Here is a 15,058-nt window from a genome sequence, read left to right on the forward strand (position 1 = left end):
AAACAACAAGGGCAACAAAAGGGAATAAATAAAAAAAAATAAATATAAAAAAGTTATTTTAAAAAATTAATTAATTTAAAAAAAAAGAAAACATTCAGAGAAGGCTTGTGTACCCTTCTCTAGACATTAAAAAAGGTGCTGATGTAACTAAGAGAGCTGATTCAGATGTTAGCAGTAGTCTACACACACACACACACACACACACACACACAGACACACACACACTGTGGTCTTATTGCATGTATAGCCTTTTGTCACCAAGATCCAAACATGCTGTGGCCACAGGTCTGCTTTGTGTTTCCCTCTGGCCACCTCTACCCCGTCTGCCCACTCAGCACCCACAGCCACTCACCTGTTCTCCATCTCCACGCTTAGGGCATTCATGAATATTCCATCAATGACATCACACTCCGGGGCTGCTTTTGAGGCTGGCCTTTCTCATGCCGCATAATCTCCATGACGCTGATTCCCTACAGGAGTTGTTTTGAATACTCTGTGTTACCGTCCCTGTAAAATGGGGTCCTTTCCACCCCTGCCTGTGAATGGGCTGTCTCTGTTTTCCCACCAGCAAGGCACACCTCACACCAGAGCTTTTTCCACCTGCAGTTAGAAGGCGGGGGCCATGTCCAACTTAGCACTAGAGTCCCAGCATCTGGTACAGAGCCTGAAACTCAGGAAGCACCGGAAATTCATGTTTGAATGAATGAGCAATTGCAGCTCCTCTGCTTGGTGCTTTCCCTTCCGTCTCTCTCAAACTTTTTTATTTATTTTATTATCCTTTTACCAGAGCACTGCTCAGCTTGGGCTTATGTTGGTGCAGGGGATTGAATCTAGGACTTTGGAGCTTCTGGCATGAGAGTGTGTTTGCATAACCATTACACTATGCTCCGGCCCACTTGGTGCTTCTCTGTGTCTGGGCTATAGTCTTCTTGGCTAGCCTCCAAAGTATAGTACAAATGCCTTGAAAGCAGCAGGTTCAATCTGTTCACTAGCGTTTGGTCATAGGCCTGCTATGCATGCCTGAGCGTGACTGTGGTGAATGTGTGCCTTTGTGTACATTGGGGATGAAGTGAGGGCGGGAATGTCCACTAGGCAGGTTTCTAAGCTGCCCAGCCTGACTTCCCACAGTCAGCAGGACGGACCTGGAGATGTCAGGGCTGAAGACACTGGAGCACGTGGCGGTGACAGTCTCCATCACACACCCTCGGCGGGGCAGCCTGGAGCTGAAGCTGTTCTGCCCCAGCGGCATGATGTCCCTCATCGGCACCCCACGCACCATGGACTCGTACGTACACCTGCTCCTGCCTCTGTGCTCTCTTTGCAACAAGGGCCTTTTTGCAAAAAACAAGTGGGGCTCAGGGAGGTGGTTGCATGGTACAGCAACACAACCTTCCATGTGTGAGGCCCCAGATTCTAACCCTGAATAAAATGGCTCTGCTCAGTATCTCTCTCTCTCTCTCTCTCTCTCTCTCTCTCAAAGTAATAGGAGAAAAAGAGAGAAGATATGGATACTGACCCTATTCTAAGCAACCATGGCATGGGATAGTCTTTTATATATATATATATATATATATATATATATATATATATATATATATGTATATATATATATATATATATAAATATTTTTTATATTTTCCCTTTTGTCGCCCTTGTTTTTCATTGTTGTTGTAGTTATTGTTGTTGTTATTGATATCATCATTGTTAGATAGAACAGAGAGCAATGGAGAAGGGGGAGAGAAAGACAGACACCTGCAGACCTGCTTCACCACCTGTGAAGTGACTCCCCGGCAGGTGGGGAGCCGGGGGCTCGAACTGGGATCCTTATGCCGGTCCTTGCGCTTTGCGCCACATGCGCTTAACCCACTGCGCTACAACCCGACTCCCAGGATAGTCTTTTTTTTTTTAAGATCAATATTTTGATTACATATGAGAGAGTTCCACATGAAACAGAGAAAGAAGGAAGCCAGAGTACACTGTGTTACATGTGATGCTGGGGATTAAACTGGGAACCTCAGCGCACACTCTGCTACTTTTAGCCATTTTTCCAGTTGCTTGGGAACCATTTCTGTATTTACTTACTTATTTATGGGAGAGAGAACCAGAGCATCACTCTGGGACATGTGATGCTCAGGGTCAAAGCCAGGACCTCATGCTTGAGAGTCCAGCACTTTATCTATGGCTTTACCGCCCAGTCCCCTAGAAGCCATTTACTAACACCACATACTGCCAGAACTGAGTGGTGTTTGGGTCTCTGATTCCCTTCTCTCACTCATAAAGTTAAACCCTGCAGCCCTAGAAGTAATGCAGTTGCTAAAGTTCTGGACTTATCAAGCACAAGGCCCCAAGTTTTGACCCGCCAGAGTGATGTTCTGGTTCTTTCCTCCATCAGAAGGAAAGAAGGGGGGGTAGAGGTGGTGCATTGAGTTAAGTGCATATAGTAAGGACCCGCAGGCAAGGATCCCGGTTCGAGCCCCCAGCTCCCCACCTGTAGGGGGGGGTCACTTTACAAGTGGTGATGCAGGTCTTTCTCTCTCTTTCTCTATCTTCCCTATTCTCTCAATTTCTCTTTATCCAAAAAAAAAAACAGAAAAAATGGCCATAGGAGCAGTGGATTCATAGTGCAGGTACCAAGCCCCAGTGATAACCCTGGAGGACAATAAAGGGGGGGGGGGGAAGAGTCAGTAAGCTAGCTCACCTGGGAGCTTTGTTGTGTGTGACCCAGGATCAAGCCCAGGTCCCACTGTTCTAGGGGAAGCTTTGATACTCTAGTGTCTTCCTTTCTCCCTCTTTCTGTTTCTCTCTTTCTAACTAAAAATGGTGGCATGAAGCAATGAAGTCCCAATACTACCAAAAAAAAAAAAATTCTCACTTTTTTTATTAAGATGCACATATTTATTAGTCACAGACACACAGAGAGAACCAGAACATTATTCTGGCATATTTGTCATAGATCGAACTCAGGACCTCATGTTCAGGTGCCCAACACTTTGTGCCACTGTGCCATCTCCCAGGCAGTAGAACTTTACTTCAACAAGTGAGGAAACCCGTCCAAAGTTTAGTGCCCAAGAGAGTTAGCATAAGCCTAGCTCTCTCACTCCCAGGCCTGCATGCTCTCCACGTTTGCTTTTCTCCACCAAGTTAGTGACATAAGCTCCTCAGTCCATGAGGTCTTGGGAGCCAGGGACCATTTGAGGGCTCCCCACTGCCCAGACTACTGCTCCACTTCCCTGGCCACTGACTGCAGCAAGAAAATAGCTGCCAGGGAGAAAAGGACAAGTTCTGCTCTGCCTTCCAGGTCTTCCAACCTATCCTTTTCCCTAGGGACCCCAACGGCTTCAATGCCTGGACCTTCTCCACCGTGCGGTGCTGGGGAGAGAGGGCCAGAGGGACATACAGACTCGTGGTCAGGGATGTAGGTAAGCCTGCCTGCCTGCCCTGCCACCAAGGCCCTCCCTGTCACAGTGGCCATCTGGTCCCTTGGGGCCTCATAGCCACCATCGCAATCATCCTGTGTGTACTGTGGGTACACTGGGCCGAGAGGGTAGATGCCAAAAGCTATGTCCTCTGTCAAGAAGCAGGCATGGGTATCTGAAAACTGTTCATCTGTTCTCCCTCTCATACTCTTTGGAGAAGTGACTGATCCATTTTTCCTCAGGATAGCAACACAAATTCCTTGTTGAAACCACATTTCAAGTCCTTTCACATATATCCATTCTTCGGCCAACCCTGGTAGGCAGGTAAGGGCAGGACTGATTGTCACCATTTTTTTTTTTTTTAACTGAGGCTCATCCGAAAGTTTGAGGTAACTGGTAGAAGGCCACAGTGTTCAGTAAGGAAACAGAGAGTGAACTCACCCTTCCAGCTGCCAGTCACCTTAGTTATTCATGTGTTTCGTAGGAGAACATTTTTTCCCCTAAGCAAAACCCCCGCTATGAAAGAGATAAAAGGAAAACTTCTCCATTGGGAGTGTCACCTTCAACCCCCAACCCCACCTCCACCTCTCAGGCTGCCCCATGAGGCACAGCTGCAGAGCCCCAGAATCAGTGGGGATGCAGCCAGACAACTACCACGGTAGACCTTCAGGTTGGGAGATGGGTAGGGCTCCTGGGTCCCCGTGGTTCAGAGACGACTCTCCACTGTCTAGGAGACGAGGTAGCCCCAGCTGGCCTGCTCCAGCAGTGGCAGCTGACCCTCTACGGCTCCACATGGAGCCCTGTGGACATCAGAGACAGGCAAAGGTAGGTACCCCTCACACCTCCCTCTGCACCCCAAGTCTGCCTCCCAGCTCTAGGTTCAGGCTATGGGACAAGGCTGCTGGCCGAGGGCCCTTGGGGTGCACCCCACCCCCTTTATGCTGTGGGACTCCCCTTGATTCAGGGAAAAGATGTGAGGCTGGCCCGGGCAGGTGCAGGAGGGCGTTTCCAGTTCTTCTCCACCCCACCCCACCCCTCACAGGCTGTTAGAAAGTGCCATGAGTGGGAAGTACCTTCGTGATGACTTCACCCTGCCCTGTCCTCCCGGGCTGAAGATTCCTGAGGAAGACGGTTACACCATCACCCCAAACACCCTCAAGGTACTCGGGCCCAGACTCAGGCTACAGACAGGCAGGACTGTTCCTGGGGAGTGTTGTCCTGGGGCCACTCGAGGTGACTTGGGGAGGGGAGAGTTAGAAAGCCCTCAATCCCTACTCTTAACTCTCAGAAGCATGAAGGGGACCTGGTAGAGATCACCTTCCCAAGCAAAGGCCCTTAGATCCAGCCCCGGTACCAGACAGGAGAACTGCAGATGGCACAGAACAAGTTCTGTGAATGGTGGAGTGGAACTGTGGTGTCTGTGCCTGTCTCTCTCTTTAAAGATAAAAAGCCTGGGAAGACCCTGGATTTACTTCCTGAAGTCTCATAGAGGCATTGGGCGGGGGGCTGCGAGAAGGCGGTTTGTCGTAGGACAGGCATTCCTGTAAAGAGCGAGTCCTTCTGAGGACTCACTGTGCTGAAAGGCTTTGGGACCTAACACAGGTGTTTGACTTTTCCCCCAGACCCTGGTGCTGGTGGGCTGCTTCACCGTCTTCTGGACCGTTTACTACATGCTGGAGGTGTACTTAAGCCAGAGGAGTGTGGCCTCTCGCTTGGCTTGCAGGAGTGGGCCCTGCCACTGGCGCCAGCGCAGCCGGAAATCCAGGGAAGAGGGCACAGAGCTGGAGTCGGTGCCGCTTTGCAACGGCAAGGACCCGGACTCGGTGGAGACTGAGCGTGAGGGCCCCCTGACCTCCAGTCTCCTTGGGCCAGACCTGCTGGGTCCGGGGGACTGGGACCTATCCCCAGGCAGGAGTGCCCAGAACTGTCTCTGCCAGCACCTGCCCCCCGACCTACTGCAGGGGAAGGAGGAGCAGATTTGCTGACCCAGGGCTGGACAGCCTCCATGTGGAAAGGGCTCTTCCTCCCCCTGGACTAGGGGTGCTGGGGAAGCTGCTTGGACTCCCAGAGGGTCCGGGGAGAGGGTAGCCCCAAGCCTCCTACGGAATCCAGGGCCCTGCCAGCACAAGGGCATTCTTTAGGCACAGGTGGCTGAGGAACGCTGGCAAGTGGCAGCAGCAACAGGGCCTTTCAGCCCCACCAGGGGTCCACCAGGGGAGAAGGCCTACCCCCTTGGCAGGCTGCCCCCCTTCGTTTCTCCTGGGTGGGGGCCTTAGAGCCCCTGACTGTGTTGGTAAGAAAGCACTGCCAAGGGCCTGAGAAGCATCTCAGAGGAAGCATCATGGGGATCACCTGGGAGTAAGGCTCGGGGCAGAGTCGGAGTGCACAAATGCCTGTTTTCAGTGGCCCAAAACAGACTTCCTCTCCCTCCTTGCCCACCTGCCTGCCCCAGCCTTGGACCTGGGATGCAGCCTAGCACATATGCCCTGAACACAGCTGCTTCCACCATCCTGGATCAGAAGTCAGCCTCAAACACACCCCCAACTCTCACACCTTGGCCTCTTCCTCCTAGAAGCTCTGGGGATGCTCCTGGCAAAGGGGGTTGGGGGCGGACCCCCTGCGTCTGTGCTGCTTCAAAGGGGGTCCACAGCAGGGCAGGGCAGGGCGAGGCGGGTGTTGCCCTGAGCTCCAGCCTTCCTCAGCAGAGTGCTCAGGGAAATGGCCTCTCCCACCAGAGGCCGGGCTCAACTCCCACCCACCTGTGGCCTGTCCGCCACTGCTGAGCTTCTTGGTTGATCTGAATGGGTGTGTTTTGTTTATTTGTTTTTTATGCTTCAGGTTTGATTTTTCTCTTTTTTTTTTTTTCACTGCAACATTTTGTTGAATTTTTTTTTCCTGCACAGCCTTTTCCAAAATAGAAACCGTCCACACAGTCTGCCATTCCCTGCCTGGTTTCTGCCCTCCTCCCCACCCAAACCAGCATCCATGGCTAGGCTTCTCCCCTCTCCCTTCAGACTTTGCCCTCCCCTTCCACTGTTGGCATCCTCTGAAAACCTGCCCCTCCAGTACCCCCAGAATGCAAGGTGGCCTTCAGAGCACCCAGATGCCCATCTGTTCCCCCCGCTCATGGCCCTGGGAGCCACCGCAGAGGTGACGTGGGCAAGTGAGACTGCCAGCCAGACCCGAGAAAAAGACCAATGTGTATATTTGTTTCCTCTTTAAATTTCACTCCCACAAAGTATTCCAGCAAAAAACGGGGCGGGGTGGGGGGGGGGAGATTGGGCTGGGTTCTTTCAGTAGGCATTTGTTGCCAAGGACAGTGGGGTTGGCCCCACCCAGGTTACCCCAGCCCACATGCCCCCTGCTCAGCCCAGGATGGGGGAGAGACAGTTGGGTGGAGAGGTGGGGGGGGTCTCGGAGGACAGCCAGCTAGGAGTGGTGCTTGGGGGAGGGAACAGGGGCTGATGCCCAGGAGTGGGGGAAGCTGCCCAGTGCAGTCACCTCTGCTCAGTGACAGAGCCTTGAAGCTTGGCCGGGGCTCAACTACAGTGAGGGGGAGGCGGGCGAGGCTGTGGCCGAGGAGCTGGGGACAGTGGGGCCTGGCACCCCTCTAACTGATGATCTGCCGAGGCCGTCCATAGCCTGTCATGCCAGCCTGGGAGGCCCCTCTGTTGCTGCCCATCTGTAGGCCGATGACATGCTTGCCCTCCTGCAGCTGGCTCTCTGTGAACTCCCTCTTGTGCTCCTGGGCTTTCCTAGAAGAGGAAGGAGACTCGTCATGACTTTTTCTGGACACCAGGGTTGTTTCTGGGGGTTGGTGCTTGCAGCCTTTCCCAGCAGCAGCCATTCTGTTTCATGTTGATAGAGGAGAGAGCAGGGAAAGAGACGCCTGCAGCACTGTTCCACCACTCATGAAGCTTCCTCACGACAGGTGGGGACCAGGGGCTCAGAGTCCTGCACTCAACCCAGTGAACTATAACCCAGCCCCTGCTTTGCCGTTGTGTTGTTATCATCTCTTGGGTTTCACTGCTCTGAACTGACTTCAGGTAGAGAGACAGGGAGACACCACAGCACTGAAACTGGCTCCAGTGTGCGGAGGCTGAGATGGAGGCTGGGTCACTATGCAAGTGAGCTGTTCTGTCGGCCCTGGTCTTACTGTCCTGAGACTTGCCAGCGCCAGTCCCACCCCTTTTCCCTCTTGCCTTCCATCTGTTGTTCCCTTAACCTAGCTTGCCCCACAGGCTACGGATATTGCCTGAGCACTAGAGGCTTGAGAGGGGGCTATCAAGAAATATTCAGATAGGGGAAGGAGGTAGATAGCATAATGGTTATGCAAAGAGACTCATGCCTGAGGCTCCAAAGTCCCAGGTTCAATCCCTGATTTAAAAAAAAAAAATTGCAGGGTAAAGATCCTGGTCCGAGCCCCCGTCCCCCTCCCCCCCCCTCCCCACCTACAGGAGAGGCGCTTCACAGGTGGTAAAGCAGGTCTGCAGGTGTCTATCTTTCTCTTCCACTCTCTGTCTTCCCCTCCTCTCTCAATTTCTCTCTGTCCTATCCAGCAGCAACAACAGCTATAACAATAACAACTACTACAACAAGGGCAACAAAATGGGAAAAATGGCCTCCAGGAGCAGTGGATTCATAGTGCTGGCACTGAGCCCCAGTGATAACCCTGGAGGCAAAAAAAAAATTTTTGGATGGGAGCTGTGAGATAGCTCACTGGGCAAAGCAGATGCCTTGTGTATGAGGCCCTGGGTTTGAGCCCCAGCACCACACAGGAACACCATGTATGGCACAGGGGTGCTCTATAGATGTTGGAGCTGTGCTCTAATGTCTCCTTTCTCTTTCTGTCTCATTCTCACTCCTCTCTCCCTCTCCTTTCTCTAAGCCTCTAAAATTAAAAAAGTTGGTCCAAGTCAAGCTGTTCCACAGTGTTGTACATGCATAAGATGCTCAGCTCATTCCCTGGTGTTGCATTAAAAAAAAGGGGGGGGAGCAAGGACCAGTGTAAGGATCCCAGTTCGAGCCTCCAGCTCCCCACCTGCAGTGGAGTCGCTTCACAGGTGTCTTTGAAGCAGGTCTGCAGGTGTCTATCTTTCTCTACCCCTCTCTGTCTTCCCCTCCTCTCTCCACTTCTCTCTGTCCTATCCAACGACGACAACATCAATAACAACAGTAATAACTACAACAATAAGAAACAAGGGCAACAAAAGGGGAAAATAATTTAAAAAAAAAAAAAAAAAAAAAAGGTCTTGGGGTTGGCCAGGGAGGGGGCTCCAGAACAAAGCAGGTGCTTTGCATGCTGAGGCCTCAGCTGGCTGGAGGGGTGCTCCACCTCCCCCCCCTCACATAGCGAATCTAATAAGGCATTAAGAAAACATCTACCCTTCACTTTTTCGTTGTTGTTGTTGTTTTGATAGGACAGATAGAAATTGAGAGGGGAGAAGGAGGTAGAGGGAGAGTACCTGTCACACAGCTTCACTGCTGATGAAGCTTCCCCCCTGCAGGTGAGGAATGGGGGCTTGAACCTGGGTCCCTGCACACGTGTTACCATGTGTGCTCAACAGGGTGCGCCATCCACCTGGGCCCCTAAATCTTCACTTTGAATACATCTGTTTTTAAATGCCAAACCTTTGCTTTTTCCCTCCCTGGATACCTGCTTCCCCACACTACTGCCCGGTCACCTGCCACTCACTTCATAAACCAGTTGGGGTCTCCACGGTAGTGCCCGTCATTCTTGGTCACCGCCAGGCTGCCCAGTGCCATCAGGGTCCTCTGCACTGCAGCCATGTCCTTACCTGGGAGAGGGAAGAGGGGGTGGGGCAGATGGGCCTCCGAGCAGGTCCTCCCCCACCTCCCAGAGAAAGGGCCAAGCCTGGCGGCAGAGCTGGTGTCTCAATCCAAGGAGGCCATGGAGGAGCCGTGTGTGTGTGTGTGTGTGTGTGTGTGTGTGTGTGTGTGTGTGTTGTGTTCCCCTTGGCCAGTGCAGTGCCCACCCTGCCCACCCCTCATGGGATGCTTTGCTCACCTCTGGCTCCCATCCAGCCTCTGTTCTCACCTGGCCCCTCCCCACTTTCTCTCTGTACCTTCAAAGAGGTCAACAGTCTGGAACATGTCTGTCTTGGTGACCCCGTAGTCCTCGGCCGCCTTCAGGAACTGTGCCACCTGCTCCATCTGCTTGAACACCATGGAGGGGGGGTTCTCGGGCACCTTCACTGGCTTGGAGCCGTCAGGATACAGACTGTTCACCAGCTTGCTCAGAATCTGCCAGGCACAGCATACAGCTAGGCACTCAGCTCAGGCAGGGTGGCTCAGCCCCAGCCTCCCACTTCCATCCCGGAGGTGTGTGTTTGGCAGAGGGTGACACTCACCACACCATTCTTCAGCCAAACCTGGAAGCCCAGGCGCCCGCGGTCTGGGCGCCCCACATCAGGGCCACACTGCACCACGATCCACTCCACCAGCCTTTCCTCTAGCTCCTCGTCGTATTTCTTCTCGATTTTGGACTGCACTTCGCGGCTCATGCCATAGGAAGGACCTTTGTTGGCCATATTGCGGGGAAACTGCAGCAGCACAAGCCAGAGCAGAGGATCAGGGCCTGAGAACAACTGTCTTTCCTTCACCAGCAGACCCTCTCACTCCGTGCCCTGTGCCCATCCATCCAAGGCATCATCTTTCTCCCTTGCCTTGCTGCTCCCTGCCCCCATTCCCACAGGTGTTCAGAGCCCTGCCCATCTGGATCAGGCTCAGGCTCAAGCAACGTCTTTCACCAGCGCACGGGCCTGCAGACTGATTTATTATTGTTGTTGTTATTAGTATTTTGTATCCAGGGTTATCTCTGGGGCTTAGTGCCTACACTATGACTCCACTGCTCCTGGAGGCTATTTTTTCCTTTTTGTTGCCCTTTGTTGTTTGTTATTGTTGTCATTGCTGTCATTGTTATTGGATAGGACAGAGAGAAATGGAGAAAGGAGGGGAAGACAGAGGGGAAGAAAAAGATAGACACCTGCAGACCTGCTTCACACTGCTTGTGAAGAGACCCCCCCTGCAGGTGGGGAGCTGGGGGCTCAAATCCAGATCCTTACATTGGTACGTGCGCTTTGCACCATGTGCGCTTAACCCACTGTGCTACCACCTGGCTCCCATTACTATTATTTTTTTACCAGAACACTACTCAGTTCTGGCTTACGGTGGTGTGGGGGATTCAACCTGGGACTTCAGAGCCTCAGGCATAACAGTCTCTTTGCATAACCATTATGCTATCTACCCCCACCCAAGAGTGATTTATTATTATTATTATTATTAATAGAAAAATTGAGAGGGGAGTAGACAGAGAAAGACCTGCAGCCCTGCTTCACCACTTGTGAAGCTTTCCCCCTGCAGGTAGGAACAGACTGATTTTTTACATGGTGTTGGAGAGTGAACTATGAGATATACACTCTACTGCTGAACCACCTTCCACGCTCAATTATTATGTTTGTTTTTGAGAGTAAGAAAGACAGACTGGGTCGGGGGATGGGGAGACAGCATCACGGTTATGCAAACAGACTCTCATGCCGGAGACTCCTAAATCCCAGGTTCAATCCCCCGCACCACCATAAACCAGAGCTGATCAGTGCTCTGGTGTTTCTCTCTTTTTTAAAAAAAATTAAATAAAATAAAATTTAAAAATAAAAAGAAGAAAGACAGACCATGCATATTGCAGTATGCAGGGACCTAAGTTCAAGCCCCTGGTCCCCACCTGCAGGAGGAAAGCTTCTCAAGTGGTGAAGCAGGGTTGCAGGTGTTTCTCTGCCTCTTTCCCTCTCTATCTCCCTCCTCTCAATTTCTGTCTCTATCCAATAATAAACAGTTTAGAAATTTAAAAAAAATCTTTACAGAAAAGACCAAAACACCTCTCCACCAGCTATGGATGGAATTCCACTCGTTTTGTCTTTGTTGCCCTCTCCTTTTGTGAGGGAGATGGAATCAGTAAACTGATCTTGTAGCTGGGTAGACAGCAAGTATTTTAGGCCAGGCAGGCCATGTGGTCCTTGCCACTGAAGCAACGAAACAGCTTGAGACAATGCATCTACAAAGCAGTGTGGCTTTGTTCCAGTAAAGCTCTCTTCACAAAAACAGATGGTGGCTGCATTTAGCCTCAAGCCAGATTGATGGTCCAGGTCTATGGCATTCTTTCCCTGCCAAGATTGACCACAGAGGCTCTGGAGATGCCTCCCAGAGGAGGCTGCACTGTCTCCAAAGTAAAGCCAGCAAGTGTCTTTGTCCAGCTAGGTGTGAACTGGCTTCCTGGCTCTGCCTCAGTAACAGAGCTGTCTCCAGTTCCAACTGCTTCCTGCGCTTAGTGCTCTAGTTGTAGAAGCCAGAGCTCTCAGCCATGTCCACTCAGCCTCTGGCCTGCAGCTGAGGCTGAAGGGTGCCTAGCCCTGACACAGCCTAGACCCAGAGAGACCTACACTTGCTGAGGAGCCAGGGAGAAGCAGCAAGCCCACCCACCGTTGCTCTCTGGTATGTCTGCCACTGTAGAAGCTTGAGGAGTGGAAGCCAGTGTTCTCCAGGGACATCACTGAGCCAAGAATCTGTCAGCCAGGGCCCTGGGTGGGGGTGGCCTTCCTAAGCAGTCCCTCCCTTTGCAGATGCTGCCGAGAGCCTGCACTGGCACTGCCAGAAAGAGTTCCTCCTCAAGACCAGAGCTAGGCAGACGGGTCGTTGGGAGACTTGGCTAGGCCACTAGGAAGGCCCCAGGCTGAGGGGTCTACTGCCCACAGGTGATCTGGGGAGCCCTGGGAAAGGGGAGGGGCAAATGAGGGCAAACCCAGCCCTAGGCCTGGGTGGGAAAGCACAGAGACAGAGGGACAAAGGTGGTTAACACAACTTGCTGTCTGGTCAGACTGACTCTTCTAAAGCCCTGCCACTGCCAAGTGGCAGCTGAGCCTGTCTCCTTATTTGGGGTGGGAAGCCTGGTCCCCCTGGAGGACCACCACCCACTCTCACCCAAGGGTACCTGCAAATCTGAAGGTGCTGGCCTGTTGGCTACAAGTAGCCAAGTCCTGCTTTCTCCTGCCCCACTGAGTGCCTCGCCCCACTTCCGACCACCCAGGACCTCCAGGACCAAGAACTGATGCCCACAACTCAGGGGGGAGTGAGTGACAAGCTGTTTGTCCCAAGCTGACAAACAGCCCTGCCACCTCCCTCGCCAGCCTGTGTCCACCACCCGTGGCCTCCCCAACCGGATTGATTGGGTGTGCAAGGATCAGGGCACAGGTCGGGGTGGGGTCCCTAGTCCCAGCTCTATCTTAGAAGAGTTGGGGGTCAGGGCTCAAAGTGACAAGCACACAAAGTGGCAACCTCTCTATCTAAATATTGGGATGGGAGGGGTGGTGTGGGTGGGTGAAATGCACCCCAGCCCCTCCTGCATCCTTCCTGATGAAGAGTCTAAAAGTAGAGAGTTCTAAGTTCTCTGCATAAGATCTTCCCAGTCCCATGGGGAGCTGCTGGTGGGGTGGAGGTGGGGGTGGGGGAGAACGCTGCTTTCAGGGACAGACTGAGTAGGCCACCGGCCAAGAATCTGTTCTGACCCAGCCCATGGCTCCAGCAGCCTCCCTACTCCCTAAGTCCAGCTGCAATGGGATAGAAAGCCCCCATCAGCAGGAGCCCTGAAAAAAACACATGGACCAGCCTCTCTCTTCAAAGCAAAAGGGACCCACCATAAGCCAGAGCTGAGCAGTGTTCTGGTAAAGATAAATCAATAAATAAAGTGAAGAAGATAGCATAATGGTTATGAAAACAGACTCTCATGCCTGAGGCTCTGAGGTGCCAGGTTCAATTCCTCCAAACCACCAGAAGCCAGAGTCAAGCAGTACTCTGATAAAAATAAATAAACATGTGGTCTGGGAGGTGGCACAGTGGATAAAACATCGGACTCTCAAGCATGAGGTCGATCCCCAGCAGCACATGTACCAGAGTGATATCTGGCTCTTTCTCTCCTCCTATCTTTCTCACTAATAAATAAATGAATTCTTTAAAAAAAAAAAAAGCAAAAGGGGGGGGTCAGGCGGTGGCGCAGTGGGTTAAGCGCACGTGGCGCGCAAAGCGCAAGGACCGGTGTAAGGATCCCGGTTCGAGCCCCCGGCTCCCCACCTGCAGGGGAGTCGCTTCACAGGCGGTGAAGCAGGTCTGCGGGTGTCTATCTTTCTCTCCCCCTCTCTGTCTTCCCCTCCTCTCTCCATTTCTCTCTGTCCTATCCAACAACGAACAACATCAACAATGGTAATAATAATAACCACATTGAGGCTACAATAACAAGGGCAACAAAAGGGGGAAAAAATGGCCTCCAGGAGCGGTGGATTCATGGTGCAGGCACCAAGCCCAGCAATAACCCTGGAGGAAAAAAAAAAAAAAAAAAAAAAAGCAAAAGGGACTGAGCAGAGCTGTGTCTTGGAGGTGACAGGGGGGTGGTTCATCTAAACCCCAGGAACAGAGAAGAGCAACCTCACTCATTGCTCCCTCCGAGATTAGTAGCCAAAGAGGTGACTACACCATGGCTTCAGGAAGGGCCCAGGGCGGGCTGCCCTGTCTGAGAGGCCCTGGTCATCAGTCCACACCTCCCTCCTGGCAGCCCACCCACCAGTCCTCTGCCCATAGTGGGGGTGACTGCCCCGCACACTAAGGAGGTGTGTGCCTGCAAAAGTGGTTCCTCTCCAGTGAATGCCTGCTCTTGATAGCTAAGCAGACTCTTCACCTGGCCACCAGCTCCTAGTGGACAACAGACCACTGAGCCCTGGGTGGGGCTTAGATGCCTAGCACACATGCACCCTCTCACCCCAGTTCCCAGTCAGCCAAGTCACCCCAAGATTTCACTGTGCTTACGGCCACCCCACTTGGTGTTAGGATCACCTCTCTACCTGGATATCAGGAGCCCTGCTGATGATGGAGGGGGCACACCCAACCAGGGAAGGGCACCCAGGACCCTTCAGAGCTCGGCTTTGCGGGGTCTGCTGCCCAGCTGCCCCACCCAAGTGCCCTGTGAAGCCAGGACAGAAGCACTTACAGGGCTTCCTCGGGTTTGCAGTAGGGAGGGAGCGAGCGCTGAGTCAGGACCAGACAGACGGGCCTGGGCGCTGGCGGGGTGAGGGGTTTAAAGGCTATGGCGCTGGTGATGTCAGCCTCCCCCGCCTGCTCGGCCTTCGCCCCCTCCCTCCCTGCTGGAGGAAGCTGCCCGGCTCTGCACCCTACCCCCGCCCCCCAGTGACTCCACACAGGATCCATATTTGGGGAAAGACACCAAGTTGGAGCAGTCTGCCCGGGTCTGCCCGAGACATTCCCTGCATGCTTTGGGGATGGAGCGGGCGGAGGCGGGGCCGAACAGGCTGGGGGGGGGGGGGACGGCGGGAAAAGCCTTTTATGGACAGGACCTTGAAGGCTTTCCTGGAGTCTGCACCCGGGGTGCTCCTCCCTCACGCCTCCCGCCCCTCGAGTCTCAGGGGGGAGAGTGGAGACGGTCTGGCGAGAGTGCGGCCAGGGGCAAGGGGCAGGCAAACCAGCTCCCTCCTGCAGGGGGCTTCAGCTCCAGGAGAGGAAATTCATCCTTTCTTCTTTTTTTTAAATATTTATTTCCTTTTGTTGCTTTATTGTTGTAGTTA

The 15,058-nt window shown here is 52.8% G+C and overlaps 2 protein-coding genes across 5 annotated transcripts in view; one reads left to right on the forward strand and one right to left on the reverse strand.

Annotated features, from left to right (window-relative positions):
• The window catches only part of PCSK7 (proprotein convertase subtilisin/kexin type 7), a 30,352-nt gene extending 24,001 nt beyond the window's left edge, over window positions 1–6,351 (forward strand). For all 4 annotated transcript variants that reach the window (XM_060180002.1, XM_060180003.1, XM_007522974.3 and 1 more), the window contains 5 exons: window positions 1,129–1,285; window positions 3,325–3,419; window positions 4,148–4,241; window positions 4,459–4,576; window positions 5,039–6,351. In XM_060180002.1, the coding sequence (XP_060035985.1) occupies window positions 1,129–1,285; window positions 3,325–3,419; window positions 4,148–4,241; window positions 4,459–4,576; window positions 5,039–5,401 (827 nt within the window). In that variant the 3' untranslated portion in view covers window positions 5,402–6,351. The remainder of the gene's footprint in view (window positions 1–1,128; window positions 1,286–3,324; window positions 3,420–4,147; window positions 4,242–4,458; window positions 4,577–5,038) is intronic.
• A 253-nt stretch (window positions 6,352–6,604) lies between these two features.
• TAGLN (transgelin) lies at window positions 6,605–14,622 on the reverse strand. The gene is made up of 5 exons (XM_007522975.3): window positions 14,467–14,622; window positions 9,788–9,979; window positions 9,503–9,680; window positions 9,112–9,214; window positions 6,605–7,171 (listed from the first exon to the last, which is right to left on the reverse strand). Exons 2-5 carry the CDS (start codon window positions 9,965–9,967, stop codon window positions 7,027–7,029), a joined length of 606 nt encoding a protein of 201 aa, XP_007523037.1. The 5' UTR covers window positions 9,968–9,979; window positions 14,467–14,622; the 3' UTR covers window positions 6,605–7,026.
• Between the last annotated feature and the right edge of the window lie 436 nt (window positions 14,623–15,058).

Source organism: Erinaceus europaeus, chromosome 20 (genome assembly GCF_950295315.1).
Source record: "Erinaceus europaeus chromosome 20, mEriEur2.1, whole genome shotgun sequence".
In the NCBI taxonomy this organism is placed as follows: Eukaryota; Metazoa; Chordata; class Mammalia; order Eulipotyphla; family Erinaceidae; genus Erinaceus; species Erinaceus europaeus.

Excerpts from the sequence above, each read along its gene's own strand:
- TAGLN (XM_007522975.3), bottom strand. The coding sequence starts at position 9,967 with ATGGCCAACAAAGGTCCTTCCTATGGCATGAGCCGCGAAGTGCAGTCC. Across the intron at positions 9,681-9,787 it reads TTTGGCTGAAGAATGGTGTG|ATTCTGAGCAAGCTGGTGAA; the intron begins GTGAGTGTCACC and ends TGTGCCTGGCAG. Across the intron at positions 7,172-9,111 it reads GACCCCAACTGGTTTATGAA|GAAAGCCCAGGAGCACAAGA; the intron begins GTGAGTGGCAGG and ends TTCCTCTTCTAG.